Source organism: Schistosoma mansoni, chromosome 1, assembly GCF_000237925.1.
Source record: "Schistosoma mansoni strain Puerto Rico chromosome 1, complete genome".
Classification (NCBI taxonomy): Eukaryota; Metazoa; Platyhelminthes; class Trematoda; order Strigeidida; family Schistosomatidae; genus Schistosoma; species Schistosoma mansoni.
In genome coordinates, this window is record NC_031495.1 from 3,322,302 (window position 1) to 3,343,467 (window position 21,166).

Sequence of the window (21,166 nt, forward strand, 5' to 3'; positions counted from 1 at the left end):
TTCCTTTGGATATATCTAATACAACTAGATTCGTTATCGTCGCCCGATCGCCCCCGGCCCCATAGTCCATGGCTCGAGACTGGTAGGTCCTAGGTTCGAACCTCGCGAGTGCGGGTTCATGGATGCGCACTTCTGAGGAGTCCCACAATAGGACGAAACGGCCGTCCAGTGTTTCCAGGTTTTCCATGGTGGTCTAGATTCAATTGACTCACGCTTTCAACTATGATAAATTGAGGTGTTTGGTCATATATTCTAATGGATAATGAAATAAGATTGATTGACTTCTAAAGGTTGTAAGTAAACTAAAAGTATAATATGAATAAATCTATCATGTATCAAGTAAGGCTTTTGATGATAGCTAACAAGAAACCCTGAACTCCACAAGGAATTAGTAGTCCTTGAGCCTACCTCCGGCAGGGTCATGGATACACATTGCTGGAGAGTCTCATAATAGGATAAAACAGCTGTCCAACTCTCTCTGCTTTGAAACGCTTGCCTAACTAAGATCAGTTCGTGATGTAGGCTATCAAAATTTTATAATCTCTATTAACTAACTATGAACTAAAATAAACAATTACAAATTTGTAACGAATCTCACCTATTAAGACTCATCAACATTTTGTTATCACTGAACAAAATAACTGTCAAAGTAAATAAACACAAACCACCTCAGTTACCATGGTTATATATGAATGATATCAAAATGATTATTTGGATAACCGAATAGGAAACATTGTTAGGGGATAACGGTCCAGTTTCGTATAAGGAAAGTTTGGTTTGCTTAATTCACAATTGGAACATTGAATACTTCGAATTTTTTTTTTACATAAAATAAACATTTATCATCACACTCAGTTTATTATTTTCTTTATAATTCAACATGATGTATCCAGGTTACACAAGTGATATTATTATTACTGTCGTTGTTAAGAGAAGTTACATTAATCAATTATTATATATAAAAATGTATACAAATTATTCATCTTATATATTTGAATTCATAGGTCAGTTGAAGCTAGACCATCATAGAAAACCTGGAAGCACTGGACGGCCGTTTCGCCCTACTGTGGGACTCCTCAGTAGTGCGCATCCACGATCCCGCCTCGCCGGATTCGAACACAGTCTCGCGCGCGGGCGCTTAACCACTAGACCACTGGGCCGGCATCCAACTGCGTCAGTGTCTAACTTCAACCAATCCACGGAATTGAGCAACCATTCACCATTGTCTTCAGTGAGTTACGATCTCACGGCAGTAGCCCCCGGAGGAGCTACAGGCGGAATCCTGGAGGCCAAAGGAAGAGAGGAAGACCAAAGAAAACATTACGCCCAAAAAATGGAGACAGAAATGAGAAGAATGAACAAAAGTTGGATAGAACTAGAAAGGAAGGCCCAGGACAGAGTGGGTTGGTGAATGCTGGTCGACGGCCTATGGGAGTAACAGGCGTAAGTAAGAAAGTAAAGTTTAGGACTGCAATTCATCAGTCTCTTGTTGGCATATGTTCATACTGTGATCATTGTATCGATATAGCCTCAATTCACAAACATTATAAGCAAAGATGGATAGTGGAATCCAGTTTGACGAGCGTTTCGTCCTATACAGGACTCGTCAGCTAGATGTACCTTACTGTTCAGAATATTACTAGGACCGGAATAAATGCGAAGTTTACACTAACTGTCTAGATAATATTAATCCGCAGTGAAAATTAAGTTTAATTGAAGAATTCATTTGTTATCTGTAAGTTGTTTACTAATGAAATCATACGATAAATTAAAGTATGAATTTTTCTGTTTGCTAACATTCTGAAATATTAACAACAAGAGTCTAGTTATTGTAAGCAACGATGGATTGTGGCTATCAGTGGAATCCAGTTTGACGTAAGTTTTGTCCTATTCGAGACTCGTCAGCCAGATGTACCGGCATATGAGTTCATATTCACCCTGGGACTCGAACTTAGTACCTTTCGCTTCAAATACCATCGCGTTATCCACTCATCTACTTAGTCCTGATATCCACTTGCTTGTGAAGTTTAAATTCACTTGATTTGCTTGTTTGAATCTTCCTATTTATGTTTAGGACTGAAACTGGTCAGTCTCTAATTAGCACATGTGCATACTGTGTGTATTGCCTGGATATAGCCTTAATTCACAAGCATTATAAGCAACGATGGATAGTGGCTAGCAGAGGAATCCAGGACGTACGTTTTGTCCCATTTGGGACTCGTCAGCCGGATGTATCTGCATGTACTTGGATTCCACTGCTAGCCACAATCCATCTTTGCTTATAATGCTTGTGAATTAAGGCTATATCGAGGCAATACGCACAGTATGCACATATGCCAATAAGAGACTGACCAGTTGTAGTTCTAAACATCAATGAGAAGATTCAAACAAAGAATACTAAATGAATAGTCTGGTTAATATAAAATTTCCACTTAATTGAACTGGTTATCTCTTACACACATCTGTGAATATCCTTTTGAACTGTTTATTGAAAATGTAATTAACGAACAACAGCCATATTTTTGTAATGCTGTTTAACATCGTATATATTCATTTGATCATCTTAGGTAATTAATGATCCCTGTAATTCATGTACATAAGTAGTTGATACACTATAAAGATCAAATTTCATTGTAGACAGTTATAATTCTCGATGAGTTTTTCATAGTTGTTACATTCTATCATTAATCATATTGTATCGGTTGTTTGAATCTTCCCATTGATGTTAAGGATAGAAATTGACCAGTGTCATTTAGCATATATGCATCATGTGTGAATTGTCTCAATACTGACATTAAGTCGCAAACATTTTAAGCAGATATGGATAGTGGCTAGCAATGGAATACAAGAAGCACCTTTCGTCTTATTTGGGACTCGTTAACTGGATATACTTGCATCCCACAGTTGATGTTCATTCCGAGACTCGAACCCAGTAACCTTAACTTCAAACACCAGTGCATAATCTACTTTGCTACTGAGTTCAGTTAGTCATTAGGTTTTGTAATGGGGTGGAGTTAAATTCATGTATATTGCATGTTAGAGTCTTCCCACTGGTGTTTAGGGCTACAATTGATCAGTCACTTTTTTATTTATGTACATCCCTATTCCACAAACTCAGTAGCTAAGTGGATAACGCAATGGCGTTTGAAGTGAACTGTACCGGGTTGGAGTTTAGGAGTGAAGATTAAATCGGATGTAAGTACATCTAACTGATGAGTACCAGATATGATAAATTATAAGTGCTGGACTCCACTACTAGCTACCATCCAACTGTGTTTATAATTGCGTTGCATTGTTTATTGTTTATGAAATATATGAATATTTCTATAAAGCACAATTGGTTATTTTTGTTATATCCCGAAGCGATTTATGAATATTTACTTTGAGGACTATTTATGGACCAATATGATACGCATATTGCCTATTGCATAATTGTTAAGTAACTTAACTATTCATATTCATGTTCCTTTTATTATGAGCTTTATTTTGACCCATAGACTATTACTGTACGATTTACTATTCCTGAGTTATACCCAGTCTATTAATTACTGTTCCCCTTATTCACAGCCACATTTGACCAAATCTTGTACAAATGTTGTTTTCTATTTTATGGTACGATGTGGTCAGTTTGTTTGGTATATAAACCCAGTATGTTTGAGAATAAGGATTCATATTGCAGAGGTTGTTATTAGTGTTCTGGACTTAATTGGCTGGGCTAAGCATATAGCAGGACTGATAAGTACTCAAGACTGCTCATACGGTTTTTGTGTATCATTGCTCTGATAGATAATTCACTGCTCTCTGATTGGCGGGAATTATCACGTCATATATTAAACAGAGCACTCAGGTTAATCGATGTAACAATTTCTAGCTGATCACAATTTCGACACCACCAGACAGTATTTCTGCTTTTAATTCCTAAATCTTCATATTATTACTCTACCAAAAGCTATAACCGGAATTAGTATCTAATTCTCCGAGAAAATGCAAATACGAGTTACATCTGTGATTGGGTTCAGTGTGAGTACTCACTATCGAATAAATTGTAACTAGTACTGCTCCTAACCCTCATATAATAAAAAGTATCATCAAATCAAACTTATCTCACAAATTTCTTTATCATGATGAAAGTACTTAATTCAGTTTTTGTTTATTACTTGGAGATCAACCACTTTATATTCTTCTTTTCATGAGCAGTAAATTACAGTGAATTTCTTTGTATTTAACTGATAGCTAAGAATAAACTGATTAATTATAAACGTTCTTTTATGATTGAAATCATGAGTCAATTGAAGCTAGACCATCATGGAAAACCTGGAAGCACTGGAAGACCGTTTCGTCCTATCGTGGGACTCCTCAGTAGTGCACATCCACCATCCTGCCTCTAGACATTCGGACCGAGGACCTATCAGTCTCGCGCGCGATCACTTAACCTCTAGACAACTGAGCCGGTGTCTAACAGTTCCATGGCGGTCTAGCTCCAATTGACTAATGATTTCAACTATATAAAATTACTAAAATCTCCACAAAACCCCTTTCTGATACAAACGCCATCGCACAAGCAAGTGGCTATCAGGACTCAGTAACTAAGTGGATAACGCGATGGCGTTTGAAGCGAAAGTTACTGGGTTCGAGTCTCAGAGTGAACATCAACTCTGAGATGCAGGTACATTCAGTTGACCAGTCCCAAATAGGACGAAACGCCCATCAAACTGGATTCCATTGCTAGCCACTATCCATCTCTGCTTACCATACAGTAAATAGTTAATTTGTAAAATAACAATCAATTGTCTCAATCTTGACTGTTTCTTCTGTAAATATCAGTCCGTCTTCTCTAATTTGATTGTTTATGCATTTTTAAACCAATTATGTCTCATTCCTGTTCTTTCCTTATCGGTCTTCTGCCAAAATACATTCTATTCCTGATCTACATCATATGCTACTTATATGGATATAAGTAACCCACACCACACTAATAAAACCTATAGAGATCGATTAAATTTTAAAAAGACTAAATCACAAACTTATTATTAACACATGACCTAATCAATTTACTTATATTACTTAAAAGAGAGAAAAAGCAAAACAGACGTTTTGTACTATAAAAAAATATTCTTCATTATCCACAAATATCCTTGATCCGATCAGATTGATTCAATGAACTGATTTTACATAATCTGTTACATAATGATAAACTGATTAAACTTCCTCTTCATAATCCATGGATTCCTTTGAAGAAGAATCATTTTCGACATGGTCATTAACAGAAAACAAATACTGTTTAGAAGAAGTAAGTTTTATATTCAATTTGTAGAACCAATAAAGTTTCTTATGTATATGTTAGTAATGATATGAATTAAGAGTTGCAATTCTAGAACAAAGATTTGATGGAGTTTGGAAATTAGTAGCCATTTGTAAGTAGGCAAAATGTTGTAGCAGAAATGGGTAATTATTCGATATTGTTGTGAATATAATGATCTTCAATGGTGTTAGAGGTATAAAGTTGGTTATCACTTTCCGGTTGCCGATATCGGGGGAGGTGTCCTTCTAAAGGTGTGTGTGTGTGTCAAAAATGAGGTAAAGTTGGTCTTAGTGACCTGAGAGCGTGACTGTAGTGCTCAAGGAACAACTGCTTGATGCCGGTCACACATGACATTTTTGTGAGTAGAATTCGTGATAACTTCTTACTTGTTGCGACCTTACCGACAGAGACGGATATACTTGGGATAAGGTGAGGTGTGCATTTTTAGGATCAACCTTTTCTAACCCTGACCTTCCTTGTGGGAAGGTAGCATTGCTGCTATGCTGGTTGTTTGAAAGAAATACCTTACTGCCGTCACACATATGTAAAGTTAGCATTGAGACTTCGCCCTCGGACCTTGGGTTTGCTGGTTTTAGTCTTACCACTGTTCAACCGACCTGCCTGACATGTTAGGACCTTGAGGAACTATTGTTCCAGCTAATGTAGCTCTATTAGTTCATTACGATAGGTAAGTCCAACCATCACGTCAAGGTAGAAACAACGGCTAGGAATTTAATTATTAGATTTTATTATTATCTGTCATGTTTACCAAATAACATATTAATTGGTAATAATACTTTTTTGAAATCATGAACCGGTCAGTGTTAGACCACCATTGAAAACTGTGTCAGGTATGAGCCAGTTACCCTCCAAAGACAATGGAAAGTAGTGGTGCAACATCGTGGACTGGTTTAAATTAAACATCAATACCCCTGGATATCGGCTTAGTGGTCTGAAGGCTAAGTGCTAGGTGCTGGGTCCGGACTCTGTGGGCGGAAATATGGGTACGCACTGTTGAAGAGTCCCATACTAGAACGAAACAACCGTTCAGTGGTTGGGAGTTTTCACTGATGGTCTATCGTTGATTGATTCATCATTTTAATGAAATTCAACAATCTTCGCAACTCCAAGTTGAAAATAATACTTTGAATTACATTTGCAAACTTGGAATTTTACGGAACTGTAACCCAGACTTACACATTTTTTAAAAAGTCCGTAAAGAATGTTGGTTTAATGGGGAAAAGCACACGATAAATGCAGCTTATTCGTTTAGACTTTAAGAATAGAAAGTGGGGGTCACAAATATGAGTGTCTGTTTTCAATTTACATTAATAGGATAGTATTTCATGGATGATGTATATAACTGAAAGAATAAGAAATTATGACTAGTTAGAACGTATATTTTAATGAGTAGTTTATTGAACAGCATTTAATTAGAGAAAGTTGTCATCACAGACAACAAACCAGATTCCAGTGGAGGAAGGAATCAGAAAGAGGAAGTAGATAGGACACATATTGAGGAAATCACCCAACTGCGTCACAAGACAAGCCCTCACATGGAACCCTAAAGGCCAAAGGAGAAGAGAAAGATCAAAGAACACATTACGCCGAAAAATGGAGACAGACATGAGAAGAATGAACGAAAGTTGGATAGAACTAGAAAGGAAGGCCCAGAACAGAGTGGGTTGGAGAATGCTGGTCGATGGCCCTTGCTCCATTGTGAGTAACAGGCGTAAGTAAGTGAGTAAGTCATCACAGACTGATAGTTTGAATAAAAGTGAACCACAGAACATATTCAACAACTGCTTTATCCTAGTTTAAGTTTCATCAACAATAAGCCGTTAAAACCTTCGCATTAATGAACTTAATGGTTTCAGATCTGGTGATAATCATGGCATCACTAAAATAATGAATCAGATTAAAGTGGTACATATTTGAGAACTTTAACTGATTAAGACGAAGTTTAGCCAAATCACGTTTTAGCAATAATGTGAGCTATTATATTTTACTTGAATGGTCTGAATTTTTCAAACTTCCGGAGAAACCTGAAAGTCACAGTAAGCCCTTAATGGATCTGGGTAATAAATACACTTCCGGTTAACACTTCTCAAAGGAATGTATCCTCATCTTATTATCCCATTTACAAGTGGTTATTTCTATTATTCTTACATTTTCTCTTTTGTATCACGTTGTATAGATGTCGAATTCAGTTGAAAATATCCAACGAACATTTTCGGAAACAGCCCTACTATCTTTACAGAACCAATTAGACCGATCATTAGAAAAGGGAGGTAGGATTTTCTTTAATGTTCTGTCAATATAACCCTTATTTTATTGTAAGAAATGGAGATCCGCAAGAGTTAAAGTGAAAAAAAGATTATTTCAGAAAGTTATGTCAGGTTGTATTCAGGTTAACATCAGTACTACTGTTGAATACTGACAGGCGAAACTTTCTTATTAAGCCAGTACAGAACCAGATATCTAATTACATACAAAAGAATAGATCTGTATGTTTCAGAGTTTTTGACGGAAATAAGTATTTTGAAGTCTTGACTTACTTTACTTACGCCTGTTACCCCTCGTCGATGAGCATAGGCCACCCAACAGCATTCTTCATCCAACCCTGTCCTGGACAATCCTTTCCAGTTCTTTCTAGTTAACATTCATCCTTTTCATATGTGCTTCTATTTCCTGACGTAATGTGTTCTTTGGCCTTGCTCTTTTTTCGACTCCCTCGTTATGCAGTTTTGCGATTTCCTCAATGTATGCCCGATCCACTTCCAACGTCTTTTCCTAATTTCCTCTTCATCTGGAAGCTGGTTTGTCGTCTCCCATAAAACACTGTTGCTGGTAGTATTCGGCCAGTGAATGTTGAGTATTTTGCGTAAACAACTGTTTATAAATACTTGTACCTTCTTGACGATGGATTTATTAGTTCTCCACGTTTCAGCTCCATACAGTAGGACTGCCTTGACGTTCGTATTGAAGATTCTCACTTGGAAGTTAGTTGACAGTTGTTTTGAGTTCCATATGTTCTTCAATTATAGAAATGCTGCCTTTGCTTTGCCAATCTTCGCCATTACATCTGCATCACACCCTCTTTGTTTATCAATGATGCTTCCCAGGTACGTGAATGTTCCCACATCTTCCACAGTTTCGCCATCAAGTGTGATTGGGTTGGTGTTCTCTGTGTTGTATTTGAGAATCTTGCTTTTTCCTTTGTGTATGTTCAGGCCTAGTGATACATAGGCTGCTGCTACATTTGCTTTCTTCTTCTGTATTTGCTCGTGTGTATGAGATAGGAGGGCTAGGTCATCTGCGAAGCCCAAATCATCTACTTGATTCTGAGATGTCCATTGCATGCCATGATTCCCCTTAGATGTCAAAGTCTTCATAATCCAGTCAATCATCAGAAAAAGAGGAAGGGGGCGAGTGGTATTTATCAATGCTTTTAAAAATGTAGTTACTAATCAGGGGAAAACGGTGTTGAGAAGTAATCACCTTCATTCTTAGTATTTAGAAGACTGGAACTAATGGTCTTCTACTGTATCAGGTATTCTAATTATAACCAGGGCTTTTTTTAGTATTTGGATATTTGTCATTAAGCTCTGCTTACCATTTACTTACTATCTCTATACAAGTAGTATGTTTTGAAACTGTAAAATAATGATGTTGGGTATCTGTTCCCAACCAATCGATTAAAGTGAGTATCTGCTGTGTTACTTTCGGTTCATAAATCATTAAATTATCAGCAGATAGATACTTAACTATACAAATCGAGTTCTTTTTTTCATTCAGCTATTCTACAATAGAATACACATGTTCATTCTTATCAAAGTGTATTTATTAGATCACTGTCCATGCTCTAGATTATGATACTTTGCGACATTACTTGCCTTCAACTCCTCAGAATGTTTTTTGTTAATAGCGTTTCTTAGTTAAGTAACAGTCAAACTGATGAGAAGAAAACGTAAACACTATAAATAAGAAATAGATATTGGTTAATAGTCGGAATAATTGACTTTTATTAATTAGTATGAGGCTATTTGTTCCTGAAATCAGGCTAGCTTCAGACCTGGTTGTGGCTGTATTAATCACATATTCAGGTTTTAGGGCACAGACATACTTATCGGCGTCTGACAATGATAGTTTTTCTTGACTTAAAAGCAGTATTTGACTCTGTAGACCGAGAGGTTATGTGGCAGTGTCTGTCATTGACAGGTGTACTTCAGAAGTACATAAACCTTGTGAAGGCTCTTTACTCGAACACTACCAGTCAAGTGAGAGCTTATGGAGAACTGTCATCTGATTTTACAACCTCAAGTGGTGTCCGACAAGGTTGTCCACTATCCCCATTTTTGTTTGACTTCATTATAGACCTACTGCTCGAAATAACACTCTCGTCGACTGAATTTTCAGGAATTGATCTTCTACCAGAGGGTTCACTTATCGACTTAAAATACACAGACGACATAGTCCTATTTGGTGAAGACGCTGAAAAGATGCAGAATCTTCTGTTAGCACTGAGTAACAATATTTGGGATTCGTTTCTACCCTTCTAAATGTAAATCGTTACCCCAGGACTGGTCTACGTCAGCACCTGAACTAAGGATAGAGAGTGATCACCGGGTAAATAATAGTGAGGTTAGACACGAGGTATTAGGGAATGATAGTAAATCAGTTGATGAGGTCATGAATCTTCATCGACTGAGATGGTTGGGCCACGTGTTACGTATGCCTGAACATCGATTACCACGACGCGCTATGCTGACTAGTGTAGGGGATGGTTGGAAGAAAGTTAGGGGCGGCCAAACCAAAACATGGCATCAGTGCTTGAAGTCACCAACTTCTAGTCTGAGCCATGTTGGTAGATGCAGACTACCTGGTTGGGGTCCGCGTGACTATCGTAACCAATGGTTGGAGACTCTAGGTGACATGGCTCAGAATCGATCACAATGGCGTAGGCGTATGCACTCTTTATGTTCCCTTAAACGTTGAGATTAAAATTGCTTCATAACTTTTTTCCTTCCTATACTATATCCTTATATACAACCTTTCTTTTATATATTACCACCACTAAATTAACTACTTCTATGAATTCGGTGTTCATCTTGTTGTGCTAATGAGGTATGGCAACTTGAACCGATGCACATGTGCCTGGTCCTACGTTGTAACATAATAATACATGAATTAAGGGCTCAATAAATCTGTGAAGAATGGTAGAATAAAACTGATACGAATAATATGAGTGATGAAAGTCTTCCGAATGAGAACAAGATAATTTAGGAATACCATGAAATCTTCATTCATCTCAATCACAGTGGTGAGTTTTAAAGCAAGAATTGAAGACTGTAGTATGACTGTCTTTCCATCCTAGTAGTTCTAACAACCATTACTTCACATAACCGAGTGATTGTACTATGTAAATGTATATTCTTTTCAACAAAATTTTTTTTCAGAAGAGGGTTTTGTGGAGATTTTAGTAATTTTATGGTTGAAATCATGAGTCAATTGATGCTAGTTCACTATGGAAAACCTCGGTTAAGTGCTCGAGACTGATAGGTCCTAGGCTGGAATCTCGTGAAGCGGGATCGTGGATGTGCACCACTGAGGAGTCCCATCACAGAACGAAACGGCCGTCCGGTGCTTCCAGGTTTTCCATGGTGGTCTACCTTCATTTGACTCATGATCTCAACTATATAAAAAAATATTTTCTGTTTATGTAATTGTCTGATGAATATGACATGAAAATTATATTTGGATTCTACAGAGTACAATTTGAATTTATCGTCCTATATTACTGCGTCTGATGATAAAGAGAACTACGAATCTCCTAGATCAAGGCAAATGTTGATTCCCAATGAAATTGTGCATAATCATATATCTTTACCAGGAAGTCAATATGAAAGTGACCTATGTTTTCCAGTAAGTACATTTAATGTACTTGAATTAGTCTTAATAATTCTTTTTAACTACTCATGAGTAGATACATTAATTAAGACTAATTATTTATCTAAACAGGAATATGAATGACAGTGCCAAGTGATTGAATCTAGGACATTAAAATTTGACTACATGACCCACTTTTAGTGTCAAGTTCCTGAATCTGATATCTAATTATGTCATTAATGTACACTGCTAAAGAGTCTCAAACTTGAACAGGTATTCAGCCTTACGTGATCTTTAACCGTTCCTTGACACAAACCTCTCACTACAAAATGATGTGAGAAAAAACAATACCTGTATATTGTTGGGGACGTTAGATCCCCAGAACTCACTTGTTAAATGTCTTATTCTTGTTATTCGGAAGCGTTCATTTTCACCTTCATGTCGTATTTCCTACTTGAGATGATCTTAAACGCTATTGGTTCGTTGTATCATGTAGTATGCTATATTGTAACACTTCGCAAGGACAATTATATGCTGTATATATACGTTTGATTTGTGCCTGTTGATATTGCTTGTGATTCTGGCTCCTTGAGAACTTGAACTTCTCGTTCTAGTTAACGGGGCTGGAAATCGTCAGAATAGCTAGCTTATTGGTCTTTGCTCACTGAGTCTTTGTTCCCTTATCAGATTAAGTGAACTCGTAATTACTTCAAACATAATATATATAAGGAATAGAAAAGTAGAAAGAGTAAGACAAATTATTTTTCAAAGTAAAAATGGATGCCGGCTCAGCGGTCTATCGGTTAAGTGCTCTGGCGTGAGACTGGTAGGTCCTGAGTCCAAAGCTCGTGAGGCGGGATCGTGGGTGAGCACTACTGACGAGTCGCACAATAGGACGAAACGGCCGTTCATTGCTTCCAGATTTTCCTTTGTGGTCTAGCTTCAATCGACTCACGCTTTCAACTATGAAAATACTAAATCTCCACAAAAACCTCTTCTGATAACAATAAAAATCCATTGTTTATTTTAACCATTTTCCAACAGAATACCATCGATCATTATGATCTTTGTACATCAAATGATGGTTTACATTCACCATGGCCATCAATTGAAGTAGACCAACTGGCGAATTGGTTAATTGAGATGAAGTCAGTGATTTTTAAAAAACCATATATTTTTCCAAAGTCAATATGTACATCATCACAGTTCCCTTCCTCCGTCTCACCATCATCTTCTTCATCTTCAGAATGTATTGAAACTAATGAAGAACAGTTGAAGAGTAAATGTACCAACAGATCAGAATGTCGCTTGCCAAACCTTAGATTTAAACATCAAATTATCAATTTATCAAAGTTGGAAATGATTCATCAACATTTAGTTATTATCGACTGTCGATATCCATATGAATATGATGCTGGACATATCTATAGTGCTATCAATTTATCTGATTGGCCAAATCTTTGTAAATACTTTTTCGGTGCAAAACAATCTATTAGAACTTTTGAAGCTGATCTAAGTAAATCATCATCATCATCAACTGATCTACTTGTTAAACCAAAACCATCTCCTACTTTATTTGTATTACATTGTGAATTTTCTACAAAACGTGCACCACAATTATTTCATCTATTACGTAATTATGATAGAACATTACATTTCACTTCATATCCTGCTTTAAAATATCCATTCGTTTATATATTACGTGGTGGTTATTCTGCATTTTTTAAAAATTATCCACATTTATGTGAACCTTCTAACTACTTGCAAATGCATAGTAGACCAGATCTTTTAGGTATTTGGCGTAAACATTGCAGTATGGTTAACAGGCAACTAATTAATGATAATCCACAAGTATGTACTTATAAAGATCATAATGAAAAGTTAACCACACAACATTCGAAGTCGAACACTGAAGTACCATTGAAAAGTATTACCAATTTCAAATGATCAAAAAATATGACATTTTGATCACCCTTCGTGGAGTAGCACAGTCTGACCATCAGCATAGGCAATCCAAATCTGTCCTGGATAATACTCTCTAGGTGTTATTCCACTCTTTTCAAGTCTGCTTCCAATTCCCGACGTATTATATTCTTCAACCTTCCTGTTTTCCGCTTGCATTCAGGATTCCAGATCAGCGCTTGCTTCGTGATGTAGTTCGATCAAGTGCAATACTACTCATTTGTTACTTATTTATTTAAAAAATTTATTCAACAAAATATTTTTTTTCATCTCATTTCTTCTACTCATAATTATTGATATAAGTAGTATATATTTCATTTTTAAAATGATTTTACAAAGAAAAAAATGTAACACTTAAAATACTGATTTAATTCATTAAAATTGGAACCTAATAACATAAGCTATTTAATATTAAACACCTTTGTTTTAATTCAATAATCGTCAATATTTTTTTGTTATAATATCAGTGATCTTGAGTGCTGTTAGAGGTATGAGGGCAGTTATCACTTCCTGGTTGCCCACACCATGGAAGGATTCTTCTAGAGGTACCTGAAAAGGAAATTGGATTAGAAGTGGTCTTGATGACCTAAGAGCGTGACCTCAGTGTTCAAGAAAAAACTGCCGGTCACACACGACCTTTTTGTGAGTAGAATTCGTGTTAGCTCCGTACTTGTTGGGACCTTACCGCCGGAGACGGATATCCGTGGGATAAGGCGAGGTGTGCATTGTTAGGGTCGACATTTTCTAACCATACCGTTCCTTGTGGAAAGGCAGCATCGCTGTTATGCTGGTTGTCTGAAGGAAACACCTTATTGCCGTCACACCTCTGTACAGTCAGCAGTACGACTTCGGACCTTAGGTTTCCTGCTTTTACTCTTATCGCTCTTCAACCGACCTGTCTGGTATGGTAGGACCTTAAGGAACCATTGTTCCAGCGAGTATAGCTCGATTGGTTCATCGCGATAGGCAAGCCCGACCACCACGTCAAGGTATCAGCAACGGTTAGGATTGTTATAATATACATTTATTTTATTTCATTGTTTGGTTCGTTGGAATTGAAAGAGAAAAGCTCGACAGAAACAACATAAAGCTGACTTTATACTTACTTACACATATACGTCTGTTATTCCTCGTTGGGGAGCGTAGTCTGACCATCAACACTCTCGATCCAACCATATCCTGAGCATTCTTTTCCACCTATTTCCAGTTACTATTCATTTTTTTCATGTCTGCTTCCGATTCCCGATGTAGTATGTTCTTCAACCTTCCTCTTTTCCGCTTCCACTCAGGATTTCAAGTTGGGGCTTGCCTAATGATGCAGTTTTGTCATTTCCGTAATGCGTGTCGTATCCACTTCAAACGTCTCTTAATAATTTCCTCTTCAGCTGGAAACTGGTTTGTCCTCTCCCACAGTAGGTTGTTGCTGATGGTATTTGACCAACGGACATTGAGTATCTTGAGTAGACAACTGTTGATAAATACTTGTACATTTTTGAGGATACTTGTGGTGGTTCTTCAAGTTTCAGCTCCGTACAGTGAAACTGTCTTGACGTTCGTATTGAAGTTGCTCACTTTGATATTGGTTGACAGTTGTCTTGAGTTTCACATATTCTTCAATTGTAGGAATGCTGTCCTTGCTTTTCCAATCCTCACCTTTACTTCCGCATCGAATCCTCTTTGTTAATCGATGGTGCTATCCAGGTACGTGAAAGATTCCGCATCTTCCAGAGTTTCTCCATCAACTGTGATTTAGTTTGTGCTCTCCATGTTGTATTTGAGGATCATGCTTTTTCCCTTGTGTATGTTGAGGCCTACTGATGCAGAGACTGCTGCTATATTAGTTGTCTTCATCTGGATTTGTTGATGGGTATGGGATAGAAGAGCTGGGTCATCTAGGAAGTCCAAACCATCTAATTGATTCCGAGCTATCCATTATATTGCACAGGAAAAATTGCTAAATTAAATAATACTCGACCTTTATATTTCAGAATATGATTTAACAAATCCTAAAATAAACCGCTCTTTAAAAGGGAAGAAATGTTTATTATATAAAGTGAATGTCATGTAAAATTCATGAATAGTAGTAGAGAAGACAGTAAAACTTTTAGAAGACTTGTAAATATACCACACAAAATTTTCACAACACTTGCAATGTAGCTAAGTGGATAACGTGATGGCGTTTGAAGCGAAAGGTACAGGATTCGAGCCCCAGAGTGAACATCAACTCTGAGATGCAGGTACATCTAGCTGACGAGTTCCAAATAGGAAGAAAATCGCGTCCTGAATTCCACTGCTAGCCACTATCCATCTTTGTTTATAAAGCTTGTGATTTCAGGCAATACTGAGGCAGTTCGCATAGGATGCACATATGCCAATAAGAGATTGATCAACTGCAGTCCAAAACAACAATGTAAAGATACAAGTAAACCACAACAAGTGACTTGTAATGTTCATTCAGTATTTTTAGACTTTCACCTAATGATCAATCTCCACCTAATAACAAATGAACTTATTTAAGTTCAATCAAGTTTCTTGGGATCATATAAACTAGATGATAAGTAAACTTCATGTTTGATGCAAAAACCACTAAAGATTTGATATAAACCTATCACATTATGTAAATTAGAAGGAAACTGTGTTATATATTAGCCATAGGATACTTACTTACTTACTTACTTACTTACTTGCTTACGCCTGTTACTCCCAATCGAGCATAGGCCGCCGACCAGCATTCTCCAACCCTTTTCTATCCTGGGCCTTCCTCCGAGGGCTACTGCCAGTCCCAAACTCGGGTAAAGGAGAAGGGTTGGGCATGGGGTTAGCGACCCCATCCCGTAGAATACCAACTCGCTAAAAAGACGCTTACCAGAAAAAAATTATTCAAACCATTTAAACTCTACCCTGGGAGTTGAAGGAACAATTATAACGTCTCATGATAAAAGCCGAGTTCCTTCGGAAGTAACGAGGCCGATGTACTTTCTAACAACCACAACGATAATTTTTATAGCTATAGGATATGATGATCAAAAGTATAAAATCTAGAATAACACTATGTGATCGTTTCAGTGTCTTTAATGAACAATATTTCAGGTAGAAAATATATAAAGGTTTCGACTTTTAAATCAATCTTATGGTTTATGTAATAATCCATTCGATGTTTCAACTATTCACTGGTGTAATATGGAGTGCCCATCATTTAATTATATCAGCAAGTAACTAGCTTATTCATAACTTTGGTGAAACAGGGCACAAGATCAATTTTGAAGGGACCAAAATGCTTCAGAAAGGTTCTAGCACACGTAAAGAAAGATTAAGAACAGAAAAGCTATATATATATATATATATATATACATATATATATATATATATATATATATATATATATATATACATATATATATATATAAGAACAGCTTGAACAGAAATGGTGTCATTCAACTAGTTACCATGTAACAAGTGTTCACTAACAAGTAATTGGATCCTATCTCTATCCAACCGTGTTTATTTCATAAAAATAGTTATTCTGAAAGAAATCATGAGTCAATTAAAGCTAGGCCACCATGAAAAACCTAGAAGCACTGGACGGCCGTTTCATCCTATTGTGGGACTCCTCAGCAGTGCGCATCCAGGTGCTTCCAGGTTTTCCATGGTGATCTAGCTTCAATGGACTCATGATTTCAACTATGAAAAATACTGAAATCTCCACAAAATCCCTTCTGATTCTGACAGAAATTAATTTGAATAGTTTATTATTACAATTATGTATTTTAATAATTGAATTCATGAGTCGATTTAAGCTAAATCATCATGGAACCACTGGACACGTGCTGAATCGTGGATGTGCACTGTTGAAGAGTTCCATATTAGGATGAAACAACCGTCCAGTGCTTCCAGATTTTCAATGCTGGTCTAGCTTAAATCGACTCATGAATTCAACTGTTAAATTAATACAATCACCACCCTATTCTAACAATTATGTGTTTTTTATATATACTTGAAGTCATGAGTCGATTGATGCTAGACCGCCATGGAAAACCTGCAAGCACTGGACGGCCGTTTCGTCCTATTGTGGCACTCCTCAGCAGTGCGCATCCGCGATCTTTCCTCGCGAGATTCGAACCCATGACCTTCCATGTATGTATTTGATAGATCTCATTCTCAATTCACACTTTTTACTTCTAATAAAAACAAACTAACACCTAATATCATCTATTAATAACTTAAACTTGCACACACACACACAATCATTCATTCATTTATCTTTACATTGTGAACTTTTCATATGATTCACATCTAACTGACTCATATTATCCTACTTACTAAAGTCAACACTTGAACGTAATTGAATAAGCACTGAGTATAGATTGCATCGGGTTGTTAAACACTATATTTTGATCATTACCTTGATGAAGTTCAGACAAGTTTGCTTGGATAAAATGTTGGAATTATTTACATTTCAATTGCTGAAATTATTTCAAATATAATTTTTCACATAGAATGTCTTCTCTGTACTCGGCGCCCAATTTCTGTCAAACTACTCATTTATATCAGAAGTGGGTTTTGTGGAGATTCTAGTAATTTTATATAATTGAAATCATGAGTCAATTGAAGCTAGACCATCATGGAAAACCTGGAAGCACTGGTAGGCCGTTTCATCCTATTGTGGGACTCCTCAGTGGCAGTCCGCATCCACGATCCCGCCTTGATTTCTAGTGAGAAGCAGTGACCAGTGGAGTTCCAACAGGTCTGTCGGGAGATATCAACTCACTGAAGACAATTGTGGACGGTTGCTCAATTTCATTGATTGTTTGAATTTACACATTACCACCGTTGGATGCCGTCTGAGTTCGCGCACGAGACTGATAGGTCCTGGATCCGAATCTCGCGAGGCGGGATCGTGGATACGCACTGCCACTGAGGAGTCCCACAGTAGGATGAAACGGTCTTCCAGTGCTTCTAGGTTTACCATGGTGATCTAGCTTCAATTAAAACAGTATCCTACATGTTAGTTTCCATTAGATCTATGAATTATAATTATCTTCACTCTTTTATATAGATTAATGTATCCATATATATATATATACCGATGATTTTCACAACTTTTACCCAATGTTCATACATTCAACTGAAATGACTTAATTTACATAAAACAACACTAAAGAAGTAAGACACTGCAATAGTACATTATATCCTATCAACAAATTAAAAAGGGAACATACCAATAGTTCAATGATATCTAACCTGATAACTAACCTCTATAAACTAGATAGATAGATATATAGATGTATACTAATGTAGGTTTTTGAATCTGATTATATGTATACTAATGACTGGGGTTAATAATCTTCCTTTGAATGAATAAGAGAAAGGAGTTTTCCACTATTAGTTGTTGTTGTTGTTGTTATTCGAACCATTTTGGGGCTAATTGATATGAGGTAAAATGTAAATAAGACAGTCATACTAAAAAAAATGAAATAACACTGTCTGTTACCTTGCTGACATTTTGTTACATAACTACTTATACACACACACACACACACACATACACACACTTACATAATAATAGGTGTATATTAAATGTCTATGTTTAGTATTCACCTCTTTATATGGTTCTAAGGAATAGAGGTGTCATTCTTATTCTATTCATTGTTGATCAGTTATTTTAATATTTGGTAACTACAGCAACTGATGTCGCATAAAAAGTATGATTAGTTGTGTTTTGTATAGAATATCTGGTTTATCTCAAATTATTTATTTTAATATATAATAAAGTAGATGATACTGATGGTTTGATGCAATACTACCTGTTAACTATGATGAATGTGAAACCTGTTTCATTAACGAATCTAATGATCTAACCAAGCAGATTATTCGAAAGCTAATCCATGTCAGATAGAGACAGGTATCTACTTTAGTAGAATGAAAGTTGGTCGCGCGATTTCGTGGATTGGTTGAGGTTAGACATTAACACCGTTGGATGCCAGCCAGCTCAGTGGTCTATCGCTTAAGTGCTCTGGCGCGAGACTGGTAGGTCCTGGGTTCGAATCTCGTGAGGCGGGATCATGGATGCGCACTACTGAGGAGTCCCACATTAGGACGAGTTGATCGTCCAGTGCTTCCAGATTTTCCATGGTGGTCTAGCTTCAATTGACTTATGATCTTAACTATATAAAATTACTAAAATCTCCACGAAAACCCCCCTTTTGATACTCGAAAGCTGTTGATTGTAAATCTTCAGTTGATCTAGATTATCTTCATATAGTAGTCATCGTCAGTATGCATAAAAATAAGTCTTTCAATTAAGATTATGACCTTTGAATCAATAGAGATTATAAGCAAAGATAGATAATTGCTAGCAGTGGAATCTAGGACGCCCGTTTCGTTCTATTTGGGACTCGTCAACTGGATGTACCTGCATCCCAGAAGTTGATGTTTACTCCAGGACTCGAAACCAGTAATTCTCCCTTTAAACGCCATCGCGTTATCCACTCAGCTACTGAGTCCTGATAGCCACTTGCTTGTGCAATGGGGTGAAGTTTGAATTCACTTAGTATTGTTTGTTTGAATTAAGGCAATATCGAGGCGAAACGCACAGTATGCACATATGCCAATAAGAGACTGAAAAGTTGCAGTCCTAAGCATCAATGGGAAGATCCAAACAAACAATATCAAGTGAATTCAATAGAGATTAGTTTTATGAAGTAATTTATGAACCGATTAGCTTGTTTTTATACGTAGACTCAAAAGTTCCTAAATATACTGCTTATATTTGTTTCAAATGTTAACCTCAACCCATCACTATATAACAAAAGAATATATGGAAAGTAGGCCTTAATAATTTTAACACCTTAAGCTCATATATGCGAAAATGGTTGGTATCCGCTTCATATCTGCAATGCATATATCTTCAAGAGATCTACAACGTTACTTCGATTAACTGTAAGAAATGAGGGGGTCGCGCCTACAGATCACTTTGCTCATGTAAGTTACTCATCAACCCTATACAGGCGAGTTGTAATATCATTACTATAATGAGGCCAAAAGCTTGCTTATTTTTTGTAAACTTTAAATCCAATAAGACACGTTCATCGATCGAACAAATAGTAAATATATATCATGCAGCAATCTACCCTGATACTTTACGATTGTCAGATATGGTCAGTGAGAAAATAAATGGTATTGATTACAGTGATTTAGTCAGTTGCATATTAAAGCACTAATCATTAACAATGATGAAACTCCGTTTCATGGACTCCGTACACTTTCTGAAAGAAGGTAAGTTATTCAATAAAGCTATAATTCCCTGATATTGGTCGTCGAAACAATTCACATTCAATGACTATTCACTTCAAGTGTTGTGTTTTTATCTACAGTTTACCTGAGAATATATGTATTTCTTCGTAATATTATTAAATTGTTGTGTTGTCAATGCTGTCAACTGTATTCAGTTCACTTGCCTGGTTAACTCTAGGAGTTCAACACATATAGATTACTTTGTAGTTGTAATCCTAAGTAGAATATCCAAATAGTGATGCAGAAGAAAAGAAATTACTTGGTATTCACTTGATATAGTTTACTTGAATCTTCCCATTGATGCTTAGAATCGCAATCGATCAGTCTCTTATTGGAATATGTACATCCTGTGTAGATTGCCTAGATATTGCCTTAAGTCACAAGTAATAAAAGCAAAGATGACGGATGACTATCAATGGAATCAAGCATGCGAGTTTCTTCCTATTTTGGACTCGTCAACTAGATGTACCTGCATCTCAGAGTTGATATTCACTCTGGGACTCGAACCCAGAAACTTTCGCTTCAAACGCCATCGCGTTGTTCACTCAGCTACTGAGTCCTGTTAACCACTTGCTTGTGCAATAGGGTGAAGTTTAAATTTACTTAGTATTGCTTGTTTGAATCTTCCCATTGATGTTTAGGACTGCAACTGATCAGTCTCTTATTGGAATATGTACATCCTGTATGGATTGCCTAGATATTACCTTACGTCACGAGTAT

The 21,166-nt window shown here is 36.7% G+C and overlaps 2 protein-coding genes across 2 annotated transcripts in view; one reads left to right on the top strand and one right to left on the bottom strand.

The window, feature by feature from the left end:
- Nucleotides 1-5,221: 5,221 nt before the first annotated feature.
- On the top strand, nt 5,222-20,090 carry Smp_152200 (putative m-phase inducer phosphatase(cdc25); the record flags this gene model as incomplete). The annotated part of the gene is made up of 5 exons (XM_018793008.1): nt 5,222-5,290; nt 7,500-7,593; nt 11,073-11,227; nt 12,377-13,042; nt 20,007-20,090. The coding sequence occupies 5 exons, from the start codon at nt 5,222-5,224 to the stop codon at nt 20,088-20,090; spliced, it is 1,068 nt and encodes a 355-aa protein (XP_018647564.1).
- Nucleotides 20,091-20,369: 279 nt separating this feature from the next.
- Nucleotides 20,370-21,166, bottom strand: part of Smp_152210 (odd-skipped-related) — a gene marked incomplete at both ends in the record, with an annotated part of 4,017 nt that continues 3,220 nt past the window's right edge. Inside the window, one exon of the mRNA XM_018793010.1 lies at nt 20,370-20,418. Within this exon, the coding sequence (XP_018647565.1) occupies nt 20,370-20,418 (49 nt within the window). The remainder of the gene's footprint in view (nt 20,419-21,166) is intronic.